The 21,605-nt window shown below is 36.1% G+C and overlaps 1 protein-coding gene across 4 annotated transcripts in view; it reads right to left on the bottom strand.

Moving 5' to 3' along the window:
- LOC145664814 (uncharacterized) overlaps positions 1-18,407 on the bottom strand; it is a 106,372-nt gene extending 87,965 nt beyond the window's left edge. For 3 of the 4 annotated variants that reach the window (XR_014127523.1, XM_081731805.1, XM_081731804.1), the window contains exons 1-2: positions 18,023-18,407; positions 7,553-9,685 (exon numbers count right to left, since the gene is read on the bottom strand). Coding sequence is in view for 1 of the 4 variants with exons in the window: in XM_081731804.1 (XP_081587930.1) it covers positions 7,553-7,611 (59 nt within the window). In the remaining 3 variants the exon portion in view is untranslated. The other variant, XR_014127524.1, reaches the window with a different exon arrangement.
- Between the last annotated feature and the right edge of the window lie 3,198 nt (positions 18,408-21,605).

Raw genomic sequence — 21,605 nt, 5'->3', positions numbered from 1 at the left:
TCATAACGTTTTACAAGGTTTGAAATTTTCTTCTGCAAGAAAATCTCCCGCCTGGGAATAAAGCCACCACTCGCTAACAGAATTGTGAAGCGCATTGTCATTGTCGAAGCGGTGCGACAAAGAAGTGGTAGTTATTGTGCGTCAAACTTACTTCATATGGACAGTATTGTCAATTTCCTACACGAGTTCATTGCTGACTACAGATGGACTCTCACTACTTATCGCAACGTGCACGTCAGTTCGTCCATCTTTAAACATGCGACATCATAAACGTATGACACCTTCATTCATCACGTTTGGTCCGTAAACACCATACAGTTCGAAATGAACCACAGCTGCCGAAAATTTTTTCACGCTTAGAAATCGTATCACGAAATTCACATTTCGCGTTTTTGTGTGTGTGTGTGTGTTGGAGCGTTCATTTTTAATTGTGTTAGCGAACGAGCGAACTTCAACACAACCTTCTCCTTCCGCTACTCATTGTCTACTGGACTACTGGACTGCACACAGCGCCACATGACTCACGTCACTCTTCCAGGACATTTCTCGCCCATGCGGAAACGGATGTCTTTCTGATTGGCCCTCGTACAAACTTTGATTCACTCGTGCACATAATACATAATATGAAACATCAATTATTTGACGTACGTATTTTTATTAACTACATTATTTTTTATTAACTACAAAAATAAACTACAGTGATATGGTATTTAACATAAATATTTTAAGTATTCAGTAAACGAATTAATATACCTTGACATGAACTTCCAAGAACTGAAAACTCTCTGTCCCCTTGACCCCAGCTGCAAGCTTCCATACGAATAACGTAACTAAGGAAAGGACTACAAAACTATCTGGAGAAGTTATCTAAGTAATCCCATTGTTAGAATCAAAACAATATTAATAATTTAATACAATTATCATAATCACATTAAGTTAGTATGTAGAATGGATCGCTAAAATATGTGCAAATTTCTTCAAGTATTCCCCTAATGACGAGCAAAAAAAAAAAAAAAAAAAAAAGTCTATGTCAACATATATGTAATACCACACAGTTATAGACATATACAGGGCGTTTGAGAATATGCTCACTAGATGACAGTATGTCCATCGTGCAGGAAAAATTGCTCAGATAGAAGTAATGTTCACTTAGAATGTTTCCTCTAATAACATTGTTCCTAGTGTGAGACCATGTCTTTTGTGTGTGTGTGTGTGTGTGTGTGTGTGTGTGTGTGTGTGTGTGTGTGTGTGTGACCTTAAAAACTTATGTTGTAATAGGAGATTTTTAAATGGAATGATCCATACAAAATCAGACACATAAGAATCTTTGATAGATAAGTAATTACTTAAAATTTCTTAAATGACTTGATAAAAACAAACTTGTATTGCATCGAGACTTGGAAATGCTCTTGGCCATATGAACTGTTCTGAAATCTTTTCTTTGATCTCTGTTCGTACAAGTAATCTTCTGCGTTATCACCCAGTTGTATCGAAGCGAAACTATAATTTTATATGCGAATTATTTACAAAATAGCAATTTTTCTGAAATCTATATTTCCTGCAAAATCCATATTTTATCTGAAATCCGAATTTCCTACGAAACCCGGATTTTATCCGAAATTCGGAAAGTAAAAGAAATCTTATTTCAAACAGTAAAATCTCCGGATTCGTTTTTTTTTACCACCCCCAGTTGATATACTTCTTTTAACATGTATAATGGATTTGCAATCAACCTTCAAGCCTTCAACTATTTACAAGTCAATTTGGGTAAATGCTTTAGTTTCCTATAATAAACAGATTAATAATGTGGGTTCACTTTTATGGTTTGGAAAATCTACAGTAAAATCTGTAAATTCACAAAGGAAGCTCAATATTTAAGGAACGTATGTAGGGGACAAACTCATTTATTAATAAAGATACATCATTGTAAAGTTCGCTCCGTTACCATGCTATATTGCAAGAAGAAAGAAAAAAGAAATGGAAGGTAAATTGTAGTATCTATAGTGAATGTAGTGTCTAGATTTGCGTGCAGATTACCATGCATGTCATGTATCAACATAGATATACGTATATAACATTAAAAAGTGTGCTTCAAAGCCATGCAATCGTACTGATACCCAGTGAAAGTAAAAAGTAGATATTGGTAAATACATTTTTATAGCATAAAGTGTCGTAACCCGTAAGGTTGATTCCGTATAATTAACATCTCCCTATAGCTTAAATGCAGATGTTCTCTGTAACCTGTTAGACTATACTTCTTCCACAAAGCCGTGAGTCACGAGAAAAGCTCCGAGTGCTGATGCACATCGGAGTAATAAAGATGATAAAGATGTGTATCCTTTGTGAAGATGGTGTTAATGGCTGGTGTCACTCAGCAGGATCGCCCCTGAAACCAATGACTCTGAAATAATCATCATGATTTCCAGATTCGGCGTCTGGAATGTTGTATCCACGAAAATACATGGTAATGATTATGGCTCGGAAGTTGAAAACCTAAAAATTGCCTATAAAGGACCTATAAAAAGACCTAAAATTATCTTAAAAAAAGGGACTTAAAAAGTGGAAAAAAGGATGTAAAAGTAAGACCCAGTTTAATTAGAATTACATATTTAATGAATATAATGCTCAAGAAATACAAGGTTCTGGTAGGTTGAAAGTCTGTCCTTCCACACATTGAAGTACAAATTAAAATAAGAAAACTTCCCCACCCTCACCCCTTGCTGGAGGACATTGTCACGCCTCCTTTTATTTTACTTGTGATTGTTGCAGATCTGGTCTTATCATTCAGTCGTTGAAGAATGTCTTATCTTTTGAATTTTCTTTACTAAAGAAAAGATATTTCAAAGGTGGTGGTGATTCGAGTTAATGGCCAGTAAATTTATTGTCGAAAGATGAAGTGCAAAAATAGACGTTGAAACCTGCGAAAAGCTTAAAAAAATAAATAAATAAATAAAAATAAACAAAAAAAACCGCCGAAAAAGGAAAAAAAGAAATAAAATCCACCATTTTCTGGCCTAAAATGACCCAAATTGAACATATATATTGTTAAGCATCGTTTTCGGGCACTCGTAAAAAAAAAAAAAAAAAAAGTACTTTTCCTCAACTTCCGGTCCCTAGTAATGATTAATATCAATGATAATGATAACATCTGAAATTGGGTGACAAGGAAAACACGAAGTAACGAATGGGGTAAATTAAACCGAATGCAGATAGACATAAAATTATAATTACAATACAATGTACTGATTAATTTATTAAAACAAGGCCGATAAACTAAAAATGATATCAACACAAAAATTCCAAAATACATATTAAATTGGATAGAGTGTTACATAATCATCTAGTATAACATCTTGCTACGCGATATTATCGACTCTCATGTATTATTGTTTTCTATCCTCTCCTATATAATGATGTGGAGATGAGGTTATTCCACATTCGTTACAAACATGTTGTATGTATTAAAAATGCCATATATGTGTAAATAATGATGATAAAGATGTGTGTTGGGTAGTTACTTTAATCATAAATAGGTTTGGTTGCTTTATTATCTTCTTATAATGTTAAATATTGTAATTCTACAGAGTGGTCCGGAAGTGGGCGTACCCCCCCCCTTTAGTTTCAACGGTATAGTGTTAGTTATGGTAGAATGTTTGTACACAGTTACCTTGAAGTCTTAAGAGTCTTAAGATGATAAACATCGGTATGATCACCATCCATGTCGTAACACAGCTGAATTATGCGCCAAGTTCTCGCAGATGTTTTGCTGAGATACTCCGGAGTCAGAAGGTGAAGGCGTGGTCCACAGTTGCTCGTAATTCCTGCGTTGTGTGATATCGAGTGTTTCTTACTTGTTGCTTTATGAAACTCTAGAGAGCATTGTGTAGTGTCGTCAGATCTTGACTTCTTGGACAGAGTCTTAAGACTTTATTCAATGCAATATGGACTTTGATCACACATTGTTGATTACTTCAACTTCACTGCAAATAACTGTTACCAAGCAGAACACAGCAGAAAATGAACATGGATAGCAATGTTGCCAGACAATTCCAAGCAATGTTACGAAACAAATGTGGGTAAAACCTAAAACCGTCAGAAAACACCAATTAGGGGTACGCCCACTTCCGGACCACCCTGTATATTTATCTTAATACTTATATTAATGTTCGATTATTTTCAAGTTTCTTGGCATCAATATTTGTATTTTATTCATATATTTTGTACAGAAGCTTTATTTAAATATAACTTAGTTATATTCTTACCTTCATTTATTTAATATTAACAAGCTTTATTGGATTTTAATCCCATATACCAAATAATAACAATGAATTACTCTGATCATCATTTGTTGTCACATAAGCTATTCACAGATGCAAACCCTGTTTATGTTGTTTTACGTAGCACCGTTAATGAGCTTAAGACATTAGACATTGATATGAATATTACATAGACTATACTTTGTATAAGCATGGCCATCATCTAGTTGATTTTTGATTCATGAATAGTTTCAAATAACATGCTGAATTGTTATACTATAGTTTGTTACTATGAGCTAACGAAACTAGAAATTAGATGATACGACAAACTTTCAACTAATACATGACTAAGGGGGACACAGTGTCTCTCAGTGGTACAGGGCTTACTTCTGGTGCTTGGGTCTCTGCTTCGATCCTCGACCAAGTAAGTTTATGATGGACAACATCGTGTTCATGGAATTTCTCAGGTAGTTCCTTTTCCTCCCACTTTCTCATTGCACCAATTCACACTAGGCAAATGCCGGGGTGGTACCTAACTTATAGGTCCCAGGCCGTTTCCTTCCTTCCTTCCCCAATCCTTTCTTCCTTCCCTTTCCCCGGATTATGTGCTCGCCGAGGGACGTCATCCCTCAAACACGTCGGGCTAAATGGCCTTAGATGCCAAAAGCCCAGAAATCTAAATTCTAAATCCTTAATTTACAAGTAAACTCCTAGCATAAAACTTATCCAATAGATATATAAAAATTTTACAATTCAAAGCAACATTTTTTCTCTACATCGTGTGAATTTCTCCGAAAATTATATGTTGTATCGCTGTATAACTGCCATTTGTATTCTACTATATTAATATTGGCCTTTATGCGTTTAGTTATAAATGTTATGATCCGAAATAACTAACTAACTAACTCTATGGCCTATGGAACCCGGAGGTTTAATGCCGCGTTCACAGAAGCTCTCCACTGACTTCTATCCTCAGCTAATTGCATCCAGTTTCCACTTTGTATAAAAATCTCTGCGAGATCCATCTTAATATTGTCCTCCCATCTGCGCCTAGGTCTTCCTAATGGTCGTTTTCCGATTGGTCTTCCAGTCAAGACTTTGAAAGCATTTCTACTTTCTTCCATTCTAGCTACATGACCTGCCCACCTAAGCCTCCTAGACTTCACGACCCTAACAATGTTGGGTAAACCATATAAATTATGTAGTTCCTCGTTATGAAGTTTCCGCCATTCCCCATTCCCGTTTCTCTTGGGTCCGAATATTCGTCTCAGGATCTTATTCTCAAATACTTTCAGTCTATGTTCTTCCCTCAGAGTAAGTGACCATGTTTCGCAGCCATGCAAAACAACAGGCATGATTATCGTTTTGTATATTTTAAGCTTCAAATTCCTCGACAGAATTCGCGACGACAAGAGATTTTGAACCGAATAGTAACACGAATTCCCTGCTTTTAGTCGACATTTAATTTCTCCGTGAATATGATTTTCCTCTGTTAATATTGATCCTAGATATTTGAAACTATCCACTTTATCAAAAGTATTATTTAATATTTAACGCATCAATAATTTGCTGTATTTCAGTCCCGACGCACTTCCATGTATTTAGTTTTATCTGGATTTACTTCTAAACCGATGTCCCTGCAAGCGTTTAATAAGAAATCTGCATTTCTTTCTATTGTTCTCCTATCATCCCCTATTAAATTTACATCATCAGCATATGCCATAACCTGGTGAATACCGTTCAATTCTAGGCCCTGGTTGCTATCTTTGATTTTCCTTATAGTGACAAGGGGGGCAGGTCTTGCATAAAACCAGCAGTAATTTTATTTCCAAGTGGAAGGGGCAAATTTGGCTGTATATGCAAGTTGATGACGCAATTATGCCCGAGTATTAAATTCGGTACTTATGGGGAAAGAGAAAGTTTTTATTTTGGTTGCCATGAGTACCAAAGATGGTACTGGGCATAATTACGTCATTAACTTGCATATGTCACGAAATTCTTAATTTTTTGCAATTGTGGCGCCAAACGAAACTGAACATGCAGAGATCCACATTATAAACCTCAATTTGAGCAGTAATATACGAACAGAAAACTCTTATATCTATAATGAAATAACTTACTTAAAAATAAAGATATTTGAATGCTAAAGCTACCGTTTTAAAGCGTGATTTTTACTCTGTTCAATACATGATAGAACACATGAAATTAAGTACCAATATAGGCCTACGTGAAAGGAAAGAAAACAAGTGGCGAGTGCCAAATTTGGTACTCATGGCAGTCAACCTGTTAATGAACACAAAATCAGATAATTGAAGACTGTCAAATTTGCTCACGTTTCTTCCTTTAGAAGTAGAATAATTGATAACGCTGAAACAAACACATATGAAGTTATGCATAATTAAACGTTTTTATACCGAATTTCACAATTCTAACTTTGTCTACTTCTCACATTGCATATTTTCTGAATAAAAAAATCGAAAATATGAATATTATATTATAGAAATTATCCCCTAAGCGGAGTTTTCGAAACCGCCGAGATCTGTATTCACCTTATTTTAATTAGTAGTTTATATGCTAAGTTTGCACCTCCAACTTAAGCTAATTCTTACATTGGATACTTTTTAAAAAAAATAAAAAGCCGGAAACTTGAATATTATAGATATTGTTCCACTTTCTCCTTTAAAAACGGGATTTTAAAAAAGTCTGAACAATCTTTGTAAAATACGTTATTCTTTGCAGAAAAAAAATGTTAGGATACTACATCTTTTTTAAAAAAAATCCTTTCTTATCCCTTACTTTTGCAGTAAAAAAAGTTGTTTTCTCTCAAATGTTCTCGTTTCTAAGAATAGTAATGTGATCTGCACGTTGATGAGTAACTCCGTGTTTACTTTTATATAGTAGTGTGGTGTACTTTTCTTCTTTGGTGAGATATTTAACTTTGTTAGCCATAACGTAATTAGTAAATGTAATTGAAATATCTTGTTAAGAGCATTGGCTAACCAAAATGCCTGTCACAGCTAAATAAGATACACCTTTAATTATAATGGAAACAAATTTAAATGATTGTTAAAAGGGTTGCTAGTACATTTAAATGATTTATTGAAATATAATCGACAAATTAAATGTAGTTACAAAATTTAATAACTAATAAAAAGTGAAAGCAAGTTAATTGAATATTTATGAATTAGATGGGAGACATTTCCTATTACATGGTAAGAGTTCTTAACATTTCCTATTGAACATTACAATTCAACATTTCTCCAAATTATGGGACAAGTAGAAGGATCGTCACTTACAGAATTATTCGGCAGAAGAGACCAGAAGTTCCAACCTTTGATGGGCAGGAGAGATCCATCTCAATGTTCTGTACGATGAAGACCTCTTTAAAACAACTACCTTGCTTCTCCACTGTACCAACTGAACCCCGAAGCAAATTTACGGCAGTCTTTTATATGAATCGTGTAACTGTGGTTAAATTCCTCTTAACCTATTTCTGTTGTGACCTACTCACCTACAGAAGTCACGTAGCATAGGACAATTTTTAGAATTTTTACTGTTAGGTGGAGACTTCTGGTCTCTTCTAATTCAATGAGCATAGAGAAATAAATTAATCTCTAGTTTTTCCACCTGTATGAATAATATTTAAAATATATCACTTTTTTTTTCGACTGTGATTTTTTACCACATTACCCCTCCTAGAGTAAATTCATCACACATTACTTTTTAATGTATGTTGTGATCACTATTTTTTTTCGATTGTGTGCTGTTTTTTTTCTTTCTTTTTTTTTAAAGCAAAAATAGCGTTACTTTCACTGATTCCTAAAGGAGTCACTTATTATACACACAGATAAGAACATTCAACACAAGTTGATGCACTGTTCGTTTAATGCACATTTTTCTGTGAGAAAAAAAAACACTGTTTACTAACCAGTCTCTTTGACTTCACTTTGGATATTGTGTAAAGTTCGACGTATTTGATTATAAATGAGCCTTCTTCTTTAAAAAAAACACACACACACACAGCAAATTCAATTCGTGATTGTGTATCCCAGCGAGTGTTCACTTGGTAGATAAAGTTAAAGCACAAAAGGGGCGACAGTTCTAGTGGTCAGTTATCGAAGTCCACTCCATGTTATTCCGTCGTTTACTTTTGTCACTTACTTATACTTATTAGTCACACTGATATATTGATCGTATTGTAAGAACATAGTCTCAACGAGTGTTTATAAGATGGGTCAGTGTTTTTAATCTTAAGATTGAAGTGTTATTAATATAACACATTTGCATGGCTTCGTAACCGAGCTACGAAGATCTTTGTCCTACATTTTCACTGGATGAAAACCATGGACTTAGAAGCTGTGAGATGCACTGCAAAGCATTGTAGAACCCATAGTCTGTTAGCTGGCACTGTATCACGTCGTGAAGTACTTTGGGGAGCACAGTTATAAGCCTAAGATATTTCCAGTTCAAAAGGCTTTAATGCAGTTTCCTGGAGATATTGAGGACAGTTGGAGAACCAAACTGGGATTCAATATAGTATTGATATGCAGCTTCGGGTAGTAACTCCGATGATTGCAGGCAGGTCTCCATGGAACAGCTCTGGATCAGCAGGATTCTCATAAGGTCGTCCTAGGATCAGCTTCTGGAGGTCACTGGTAGAAGTCCTTCTGCTTGTGATTTGTGACGTATTGTGGGTGTCTTGGTAGTTAAGATAGGATGAAGGAGTTGTGTCATAAACGGTAAAGAGAGGGAGAAAAGGTTTTTTTTTTCTTCATGCCAGTTATAGTTAATTCATAGGATGATGATCCGTATTACCAATAGAAAAAGCTCCCACATAATCATATTACTGAGACAATAGTCAATTAAATACGGGTAAAATAATGATAATGATGTCTCAAGAGAGATTCCCTTTTACTGAGAGAATGAGGAGAGAATGAAACTATGTCGATAGTAATAAAATAATTTTTCCCTTAATAATTTCCCATAAATGAATATATATATATATATATTAAACTTAAAACTAAGGCATATTTTATTATATACAAAGTATAAAATATTGTAACTGTAGTAGGGACACAGCTGACTTAAGAGATCACAATTATCAATATGCGGAGGTAGAAGATTGCTTGAAGAGTGGGTGGGCTACAGGTAAATACTTAGGTGAACAAGGGGGTGTGGGTTGGCGCGGAAGGTTTGTTATCTGTGAAATTGTTAAGATTTCGGAATTTGGTATAGGTGTTAAGGGAACAGGGGGTTCGCGTATAACAAGTCTGTAAGTACGATAAATAATCCATCTTTTGCAGCAGAGTAGGCCTAGTGTTATTAACAATAGTAGGGTGAGAGGAGTGACGACAATTAGGGAAATGTCAAAATAGGAAAAGGCATAGGCTGGCTGGGGTAAGGAGAGGAAAATAGCGAGCGTGTATAGGCTGGAAAGAGAAAAAAAAAACATTAAGTGGAGTCGTGTAAAGGAATACTTTCCGGAACATTAGAAAAATGTCTCGGGGTTAGAGCTCTTATTTGCCGAAAGAGAATAATAATACAAATAGTATTACAAATTGCTAATAATGTCTGTAACGAAGTTAGGGTAGTTTGAACAGGTATTACAAAACCGCGAGGAATCCATGTTGACCAAGAAAGAGTTTCAAACGTAGTATTTATAGGTTGTATAGGGGAGATACGTTTACTGTAATTAAGAGGCAAGTTACTGAAGTTTAATTGAAAGTTAAAGGTTCGATCCGGCGGGAGTGAAAATAAGTTATCATTGATAAGCAATGCATGATGTAATACGAGGTGTCTGGGGATTACGTTAGTCCTAACACATAATGTGGTTTGCTGTATAAGAATACCATTGTTAGATAGTAGTATATATTCACAAGGAAGTAATATCTTGATCGTAAAAGCTTTATGTGTCTGGATTTCAGATCTAATACCGCTCGGCGATAGAAAGTATAGGGGCAGGGGAGGATTTGTAAGAACGTAGAATGTATTAGAAATCTGTGTGATTGTAAATGGACGGTCTTCAGTACAAGAAAATTGGCATATATGCTTATATAGTCCGGCAACTTTAGGATAACGAAGGTGGTGGAGGCAAATAGAGGTCGATTTAGATTGGGGAGTTATGGTGGGAATTTTGCAGAAAAAAGGGTTTGGGGAGTATGAGCACTGGATTAAATCATAGTCTGAAAGCGGGATTGTATGGGTTGAATTAAACAGAGCAAAAGTTGATTTAATATTTAAGGTACAAGTTTCGTTGCCAGTAGAAATAGGAAAGAAATGAATACGTTGCAATGAATAATAGGTATTTAAGGGTAACACCGGTACTTGTATTGTTATGTAAGCCATAGTAGGAGTAAGTTTACAAGAAGCAATGTTCATGGAATAGGCCAACTGAGGAGTAAAAAGGGGATTAATATGAACGTTTTTGTTTAATAATCGCTTATTGAGTTTAAGAAAGTCATTCTTCAAAGTATTATAAGGAATTAAAGTACTTGAAATTCGATTTTGATTACACGCCGAATAGATATCATTAAAAATATTCATTTCCAAAATTTGATGTAGTTTATTCAAGAGCATATGATCGAGGTTAAAAAATAGCTGTATGAAAGATACTAAGAGCTTATGATCAGTCAAGAGAGAAGTTTGAATATTTTGTTCATCCTGTATTATACGAGAAAATGCTTGTTGAACGTCTTTGAAACTGTCCCTTGTTTCTGAAGCAAGACGAGAACAGAGATAGAAATGTTGCGTATCTCTGAGTGAACAGATAACTGTTTATGTTCTAAATCAATGATATGATTTTTTAATTCGTTTTCGTTTGTTGTAAATTGGGCTAATTGAGAATCAGTTGTAGTACCACCTATGAAATGCAATATATCTCCGATAAATGGGAGAAGCGCGCGTGTTGAGCGCGTATTCTGGGGAACAAAGCCGAATTTTGAATTATATGTGGCCCGAAGAAGATCCGAAGAAAAGTTATTTGAGGCAAGTAATATTTTCAAAAGTGGTACGCAAAATCTCGTGTTATTGGTAGGAGAACAGTCAAGATCAAGTTTATTAGTTTCGATGGTTGGCAATTGGAAAGAATAAACCAGCGGCGAGAGGAAGGAGAATGGGATTGCGGAAGGAATTTTGGAGAATTCTGCTCCCACTGAAATAAGAACAGCGGATGGGTCAAGTTGTAGGGATGGGTAAGGAGATAAGAAGCCCAAGAAAGCGCATCTGAAAATAAACACATTTGTAAAAAAAACGTACATCAACACGTTTTTTATGCATCACATAAGTCTGTAGTACAACGAAATTTTCACTGAAAGGTATACGAAAATTAGTTACATTCTACAGTTGTTAAGAATAAAGTTAGTTGATGGAAACAATGATATTTGAACTGCATCAATATATTCAAGTGGCAAAGATTTAGTATTGAAATCTATCTTGAACGAAATAACTTTCACTTTTCCGTTTTTCAGTGTATTCAACAAACAACTAAGGAATCCAGGTGTTTGGGCTTGGGGGAGGAAGGAATTCCCAGACCAGATGTTTTGACAACACGCTCATTAAAAATGAAAAGAAAAATACTCGCTCGTGATTGGTTGGCAAAAATGAAAGTTTTTTCGGGGTCTAAGCGCAGTGAGATACTTAGAATCAGTAATGCAGGAGCGTTTACTGTAAACATTTAAGAGATGGATTGGTTAAAAATAAAAGATGTTTCCCCCTTATTAGTGTGCGTGTGAGATATGTATCCTGTGCAATGAAAGTCGTGAACCTGTTAAAGGCAGTGGATGATTAATTGTGATATGTCGGAAGTTCATTTTTTTTCTTTTCTTTTTCTTTTTTTTTTTTTTTTTTTAAATCATGGAACGTGAGACAAGGTCGTTAGTTCTATGAGTTAAAGTTTTTGGTGTATTAACGAGTGTTGTGCTTCCAGAAGTTCCTATATTTCGTTTCAAATTGTACGTCAGGAGCTACGTCAGGAAAATAGTGCTTTAATCTAGTTTTAGATATTGGTTGTATCTTTCCATCCATTTCTACATTGTAGGAGTTGTTGTTAATCTTCGAAATTAGACGGAATGGACCTAAATAATCCTGTCTGAAAGCAGCTGGTTCATTTGGTTTGCGATATATATTTTTTACTAATATCATTTGGTTAGGTTGATACGTGGTTGGAACTTTCTTTGATTCGATTTTAGCCTTTAGATCGGTGAAAGCTTTATGTCTCTGGTAGTTGACTAATGATCGTAGCTCGTCTAGATGTAACAGGCGATCATGATTATCTGTATGTTGAATGGGAACTCTTAATAAATTATCAATAATCAGTCGAGGTTGGACGCCATACACGAGCTCAAACGGACTAGAACAGAATTTAGTATTGGGAGTTTGATTCGCGGAGGCAGTGGCTTGGGGTAAAAATAGGTGCCACTCTTCCTTGTTGTTTCTTGAAAGGAATTTTAGCGCATTCTGAACTTGTTGTATTTTCTGTTCCACTGCACCTTGCGAAAAGTGGCCTAATGGTAAGGAATATTTCACTGAAATGTTCATGGACTGCAGAAATTCTTTCGTCTTCGCACTTGTGTGATTACTTGATTTGTCAAGTAAAATTACCGAAGGTACCCCATATGGTATTATTATTTGTTCCATTAGGAAAGATATGAACGTGTCTGACGTCATATCTTTCACCGGGTGGGTTATGCAAAAGGATGATGCCATATCAACAGCAACATATATGTATTGATAGTCTCCGGAAGTTGTTTTTGGAAATTTTCCACACGAATCAAGTACAAAGGTGTGAAAAAGGCTTGTGGGTTGGTGCGTTTGGACGTGAAGATTATTCTGTTGGTAGTTTCTTTTGTTTTTGGCGCAATCTGGGCAGCTTCGTATCTTATCATACAACCAATTTTTCATGTTACGTATGAAGTATTTAGATCTTAATATATAGTATGTCTTTAGGTACCCTGGATGTGTTAATTGATTAGCATGTACCTCTTGAAAAACAGTGTTTCTTAACACTTGTGGTACACATACTAACAATCTAGGGGACGTGGTTGAATGCATTTTTCTGTATAAAATGCCATCCATAAAAGTGAATTGCTTGCGCCAAAGATTGAACTGTGGGTGGCTTTGATCTTGTGCATGCAAAGTGTTTATGACCTTTGAAAAATAAGAATCTTGTCTTTGCAAACTAGCAATGTCTGTTTTGCTGTCCAATGCTAACAGACTTAAGGGGTGGACGTCAGGTTCAATGATTTCAAGATCTTCATCTTTAAAGGGTAGGGGGTTACGAGATAGCAGGTCACTGATACTATTTTGAGAACTTTTTACATGTGCTATAGAGAAGTTGAAAGAATTAATATACTCGAGCCAACGTATGTGCTTTGCTGAGAGGTTCTTTGTATTCTGTAGTGCCGATAACGATTTATTATCGGTTACTATAGTGAATTTAGCACCTAACAAGTATTTTCTTAATTTCACGAGCGAATAATATATGGCAAATAACTCTTGACTGTAAATAGGAAGAGGTTTGACACAGGTAGGGTGACGCGCGCTAATGTAATGAACGGCATGCCAATCACTTTCATTTTCTCGTTTTTGCAGCAGAACGCTTCCGATTCCAATACTAGAACTGTCACACATGAGTAAATGTTGTGTGTTTTCTGTAGAAAATATAGTTAAAACCGGTTCTATTGTTAATAGTTCGCGTGCAGTTTCGAATGCATCTTGCATATGCTTGTCCCACTTAAGAGTTCGGGGGGAACCTTTAAGAGCGTCATATAATGGTGCTAAGATGTTTGAAATGTTTACCAAGTAAGAGCGATAAAAATTAATTGTAGCAAGCCATGATTTTAATTGTTTAACAGTAGTAGGCCTAGGGATTTCCAATATGGCCTCTAGTTTAGCAGGATCCGGTCTGATCTGACCATTCGAGACCACATGTCCCAAAAATTTGGTAGAGGTAACACCGAATTCTGATTTTTCCAAATTAAAAAGAACAGAGTGAGCTTCAGCTTTTTCCAATACTTGCTTTAAGGTATCAAGAAGCTCTTCAAAGGAATCAGAGTGAAGAAGAAAATCATCTACGTAGATTAAAAGACGATTTCGCGGGATGTCTTTGAAAATTTCTTTTAAAATTCGTTGCAAACTTATGGACGCATTTACATGGCCCTGGGGATAGCGTTTTAAACGAAACTGAGCATGTGGCAAATCAATATCACGAAGTGAAAATGCTGTTGCATCTCTGTCTTTTTCGTCTAACTCGATTTGGAAAAAAGATGAAGACATATCAATTGAACACATGAACCTTGAGTTCGAAAGATGGTCTAAAACATCATTCATAGGAGTGATCGGTTCTGCTATAGATACACAGTGTTGTGACAATTTTCTCAAATCCAGGACTAGCCGTATATCATCCTTAGAATTCGGTTTTAACACAGCAATCGCGTTATTTCTGTAAGGGCTATTGGCAGGTTCTAATATTCCTTGGTCGAGAAGCTCCAAGACCTTCTGTTTGACTTTCGGTCTAAGGCGGTGAGGCACCGTAAAAGGTACAACCTGAAATGGGGTACGGTTTACTAAATCCAGTGAAGCAGAATAATTCGTGATTTTTGTAAAGTCTTCTTTACTCCATTTGAAAGCACATACATGACTGAGTAAGATATCTAGTATTTGCTTTTGTTGATCGTCACTAAGTTTAGTATTTATTCTAAATTTGGTGGGGTCTACAAGGTGTTGGATTTTTTCGTGCCTTTCTTTTTTCTGTGACTCTATTTGATCTGGAGTAAGATCATACAATTTAGTGACAATATTAACCTGTTGAGTTTGATATTCGCTATTGAAAGGAATGCCAGAGACAATAACAGTACCCTTCTTAAAATGCTGAGCGTGGTCAGTGGGGTTGACAAGGGGGATAGCGGGGAAAGCAGCGTTGACTACTGTGTGAACAGTGTAACACGATTTCATATTTTTGTGAATGGGAGAATTGAGGTAAAACTCTCTGACGTCACCTTTCATAGGTAGACTTAGTTCAAGAATAGAAACGCTGTGAGGAGGAACCGTTACTGGCCTGGCAACTTCGAAAAGGTAGTTGCGGGTGGCTGGAATGTTAGCGGAAACGAATTTAGAAACCGTAACCTGAATATTGTCATAGTGTTGCGAGGGTGGTTTTTTCCCAAAACGTTTCAAGATTAGCTCATTTTTAGTATAATCTAACTTTGCAGAATGTTGGTTTAAGAACGGGTTCCCTATTATTATAGGCATTTGTGCTGATGGAGAAACACGAAAAAGTACGCTGAATTGTTTATTTCCTATAAAGATAGGAAGTGTAATAGCTTTGAGTAACCGAACTGGCGTATTAGAAATTCCATGTAGAGTTGTGGATAAATTAAAACAATGGGAGTTTGGTGGCAAAGCTGATAAAGGTATTATATTACATTCTGCTCCCGTATCCAAGAGAAAATGATGTTGTTTCTCACCTATTATGCCTTTAATAAACGTTAACTGACGCTTCTTAAACAAGGGGGTACGCACCTGACTACAATTTGGCTGGGATGGTCGTGGGATCGAGTCCCGGTGAATATCGTTCGCTTTTACGTTATCTATATCATTAACCCCGTTGCTACTCTTTGTTTGGGGAGTCATAGTTGACGAAGTCACTGCGTTAAAGGACGAATTTCTGTTAGTGGTTATATACTTATTGTATTGGGGTTTAAGGTTCGAACTAGGTGCGCTGCCAACATTATCTATACAAACGTTATGTGAGGCGGGCACCGCGTCACATTGTTGTAGACGCTGGTTTGAATCAGGCACAGTGTTAACAGTGTTACTAGGCAGCCTACTACTGCTAGATATTGGCCATTCTACCCCGTGCGGAGGTTCTGGCTGGGAAACCTCCGTTTGCTTTATTAGTTTTTTTGATTGTCTGGGGGGAAGGTAGCAAAGGGTGATGGGGTGGATTGATTAGCTACAAACGGACTAGCATACGGATTGAGTGCTGAGGGAGAGAAATTTGGAAATTGGTAGGGAAAAAATGCTGGATACATCATCGGAGGTACGTTAGAAAACATTGAAGAATATTGACTTCGGTTATTGTGCTTCCTAGAACCTTTTGAACGAGAATTCCTGAATTATTGTTTCCCGTTATGGGAATTTTGTTTCTGGGTACCATTCTTAGGATTGGAAGTGTCTGTGTTATTAGACTGATGGCACGAACAATCCTTCGATTTAGAGCGGGACCGTGAATGGTCATAACAACCATTTTGTGTACTGCTATGGGAATGAGTACATTCCCGACATTCGGAGAAAGAATTTTTTCTTTCCCTGCGTTCTTTACTAAACTGTCTATCCCGACTAGGAGACCGTGAAAAATTTCCTTTAGAACAATTGTGATCATAAAAATGTTCTGATTTGCTATTATACGACAGATCTCTGCTTTTTTGTGGAGGAACCGAAGAAAAGTGAGGGTGGGCGTCTGCAAACGCCACTGTGTGCGGGGTGCTTTGACTGTTACAATATGTGTTCATCTGAACCTGTAGATTTTCTAATTTAGAGATTATGTTATTCAACGCATCGTCTTGTGACGTATTAGGTGTGGTGATGGAAGACTGTGGAGGGTTAGTTAATGAAGAGAGACGTCTTTGAGCTAAGCAATCTGCCCTTTGGCGAATTTCAGCTGCGGTAACCAATTGATCGAAATTATTAATGGTTTGTTGGGAAAAGTCAAGGATATAAGTAGGTAACATATTGGTAATTGTGTCCTGTAAAAAATCTGAAAATGCAGGTTGGAGATCAAGCTGCTGACTGAGATATTTTTTCCTGTATATGTAATGTAAAAGAGATTCGCCGTTCTGTTGATAACAGCTTCTGTAATTCTCAATGTCAGATAATGGTGCGGTATTTGGTCCAAATTGTTTCAAAAAAGCGGATTTTAAATCATTCCAAGTTAATGTTGCATGAGACGGCTTTGAGTGATACCAGAACTTTGGCACGTCACTTAAACATAACGGAAAAATAGTGCGACGTTTAGTATCGTCCCAATTAGAGATTGCTGCAATTCTTTCAAAATTCGCCAGAAAGCGATCGGCGCGTTCAGTTTGTTGACCCGAGAATATAGCAAGGGAAGAGGGAGGGGGGATTGACCCACTTGATGAAGCGGAATTTTCTTGAGACATGTTCCTCGTATTCGCTCTAGTGCGGCGAGGTCTAGACATAACAAAACGCGCACAATAATGTGAAAACTAAGTCTATTGGTACACAAACCATAAATAACATAACACAGTTAAACTGGCATGAGAATAATGTACAAAAAAATGGAAAAATGCATTTGCAATTGATCAAAGGAAATGTAAGAGATTCTTAGCATGTCATATATCGCCTAGAGAGCCATGTGGTGTACTTTTCTTCTTTGGTGAGATATTTAACTTTGTTAGCCATAACGTAATTAGTAAATGTAATTGAAATATCTTGTTAAGAGCATTGGCTAACCAAAATGCCTGTCACAGCTAAATAAGATACACCTTTAATTATAATGGAAACAAATTTAAATGATTGTTAAAAGGGTTGCTAGTACATTTAAATGATTTATTGAAATATAATCGACAAATTAAATGTAGTTACAAAATTTAATAACTAATAAAAAGTGAAAGCAAGTTAATTGAATATTTATGAATTAGATGGGAGACATTTCCTATTACATGGTAAGAGTTCTTAACATTTCCTATTGAACATTACAATTCAACATTTCTCCAAATTATGGGACAAGTAGAAGGATCGTCACTTACAGAATTATTCGGCAGAAGAGACCAGAAGTTCCAACCTTTGATGGGCAGGAGAGATCCATCTCAATGTTCTGTACGATGAAGACCTCTTTAAAACAACTACCTTGCTTCTCCACTGTACCAACTGAACCCCGAAGCAAATTTACGGCAGTCTTTTATATGAATCGTGTAACTGTGGTTAAATTCCTCTTAACCTATTTCTGTTGTGACCTACTCACCTACAGAAGTCACGTAGCATAGGACAATTTTTAGAATTTTTACTGTTAGGTGGAGACTTCTGGTCTCTTCTAATTCAATGAGCATAGAGAAATAAATTAATCTCTAGTTTTTCCACCTGTATGAATAATATTTAAAATATATCACTTTTTTTTTCGACTGTGATTTTTTACCACAGTAGTATACATTACATAAAGAATATTAATGTAATGAGAAACATAATTAATGATCTACATGACAAGAAAAAATGATATAGGATTCCGTACATAATAATTGAAATCCGTTTCTCTATGAAGGGATCATTGAACCTTTCGTAACAATAAGTGTCCACATCTTTTCAACATGTTACAAAAGCTAAACTTACCCAGAAGGGAGTGAAGAAAAGTACAGTAAATTTATTACTTTACTCAAAGAACGAACATTCTTTATATAAAATAAAAAGATAATAAATCCAGTCAGATTTCACCGAAGTACGTACACTCTAGCTTCAAAACAGTAGTCCTCTATTTTCTTTAGTTGCTGTTACATACTATATACAAGGGTGATTCAGAAAGTAATATATTCAAGGCAGTGGCGTATTTAGGGGACTTCCGGGCTTAAGCCCCCCCGAAATCTTACTTACTATAGTAAAGTATATGAAATATCTGGCAGAATTTTAACATTTTCAGGCAAAGCCCCCCGAAACAAAATCGTAAATACGCCACTGCTTCAAGGTGATACCTTAATTTGTGTTTGACTGATAGCACCGATACAGGTATCACTGAAAAGCTTGCAATGTCAGCTACAAATGGTTGGGATTATTTTTCAACGTAGTCCCCATTACGGGTAACACACTTGTCCCAACGCGAAACAAGATTTTTCATGCCGTAGGCAAAGAGTTATGGTGGCCATTACCACCATTACCAAACCATTACCAAACTACTGCTTTCACTTCCGCATCTTCTCCGTTGACCTTTAAGAGGTCTTATCACTGCGAAATTAAAATACCGCTAATTTTACAGTAATTATGTGATATCTTCAAATGGATAAAAGATAATCGAAAAGTGGAACAAGATATCCCTAGAAAATATTATTTTGCGTGAGCTACCGTTATTACGACTCATTTATCTGCTTTCGATTTCCTGCCATTTAGAAAATCGGCATTTATTTTCGCGTTTCTAAATAACTGCAAACGGAAAGCTACTAGGTGACTCGTGATAACGGTATCTCATGCAAAATAACATCGTCTAGGGAGGTCTTGATCCATTTTTCGATTATCTTTTATCTATTTGAAGATATCACATAATTACTGTAAAATTATTAGCGGTATTTTAATTTCGCAGTGATAGGGACTCTTAAGGTGATTTTTAAGGTTGGGGAAGAGCCAAAAGTCGCAACCGCAAAATCCGAAATATAGGCAGAATACCAACAACATTTTGCCAGCAGATGTAACAACTTTGATTTTTGGGGGGGGGGGGCGAAGGAAAGGACGTGTAGCGGCACTCCATCGACTGACGCTTTCACGACTCGTCGTCGACAATGAATGTTCCTGGGCGCACAACCTTCCGCAGTCAGAAATTCAATGACAACCCGCTGTTTCAACTAGGCGTCACCACTGGATGCCATAGATTCCTCCATTACTCTGGAACGAGAAGAGATAGGAAGGTGAAACAAATGAGATTCTATAGCTTAAACATCAGTGCATCAATGATAAACAGTTCAGAATATTTACAGTACTATTGGCCGAATAATGAGCTTGAAAGCCTTACTTTCTGAATCACCCTCGTATGATGACTGGAAAAAATTTTCTTTGCAGTCACATGTTTAAACCAGAGATGTGCGTCTACGCGTAAAAAACGATAGTTTACGTTTACGTGTCAACTATGCGTAGACAATGTAAACAACGTAGACTATGTAGAATATGTCAACAACACGTAATTTAATATGGCGTCGTGGACAATAAAGGAGCTTTGTTTTGTCGTTACCTTGCAAAATTGCGTACAAAATAAAATGTCTAGACCAGCGAATAGTAACTTTCGAATACTTAGTTTCGTCTTGAAGGAAAATGAAAAATATTATGCATTTTGTAAAATATGCAAGAAAAAATTGGCAAATACAGCAGATTCAAGACTGAAAGCCCACAGATGAGAATTAGTTTTGTAAATTTCATTATAAAAGCAATGCTCGAAGTGGAAAATCTAAGGAAGTGGTATGTGCAGAGCAGAGTAAACATACAGATTAGACAATTCCCTCTACTTTTTATGTTAGTCGTTTCCCTAATCTTTCCCTGCACCGATGCAAAACAACTGAATGAGGAAATATGAACAAACGAGCAACGAAATTCTTCCCTACATTTGATAGTGGTTGTCTACATAGTCTACACGGGAAAAGGTGTAATGTAGATTACGTATAGATTACAGTAGACAATCGCGTAGACGTCAAATTATAGTTTACGGCACATCACTGGTTTAAACTGATGACTTATGCAGAGAAAGAATAATATTTTAGAATTTAATAACATCTCGAATAGCATATGTATATCACATACCAGAAAGTGACTGCATTATATACTGTGTTTATATTATTATAATACGAGACAGAAATGTTCATTCTTCGCGCGGAAATGGCACTTTATGAATGCAAAAATAGAAAATTAAAATATTATAGAAATCGTCTTCTTTTCCCGTTTAATACCAGAATTTTCAAAAATATTTAAATACGTGTTTACTTATTGTTAATGCCAAGTTTAATCTCCTTTACTCAGAGGCTCCTAAGGTATAGGAACGTCGGGTAATGCGGTCCAGTGGCTAATACCTCGCAGAAGCGTACTGGAATTTGGGAAGCATGGCGACGTTGGGAACATGTGCCCCGAACATATAGTGGGAATGATAACAACTTCCAGAAAATATTACGCTACTGCGCGCCTTATTTGTCACGTGAAAGTACGTTTTCAAGAAAATTGATTTTTTACCTATCTTTTTGCTAAGAAAATTTAAGAGGTCGATGAAAACTTGCAAAATTATTCTACAATTTTGCTATAGAATCAAACTTACATATCAAAGTTAGTATCATGTATTTTTTTTTACTGTAAAAATTTTAAAAGATCTTTCATAAATTAAGTTACATTGTGCGTTCAGTAAGTTCTAGGACTACATCGATATACTATACTTAACCATGGCAGACATTCTTTTCTATATACTTCTCTTCACGCGCTACATACTCGCGGTATCGGTCGTAGAGGTTCTGAGATGCAATAGAAAACTTGTATTCTCTGTCAAGAAAGTTTATCGCATGTTTTCCGCGGGATAGTATCTTGCCCCTTGCTGCTACGAAAATAAAATACTACACATTGCCTCATATCATTTCGCAAGTAGCTTCCTATTTGCTCATC

Source organism: Thermobia domestica, chromosome 11, assembly GCF_964235325.1.
Source record: "Thermobia domestica chromosome 11, izTheDome1.hap1.1, whole genome shotgun sequence".
NCBI classification, from domain to species: domain Eukaryota; kingdom Metazoa; phylum Arthropoda; class Insecta; order Zygentoma; family Lepismatidae; genus Thermobia; species Thermobia domestica.
Note: the sequence above shows the minus strand (reverse complement) of the source record. Positions and strands in the feature narration are given on the sequence as shown.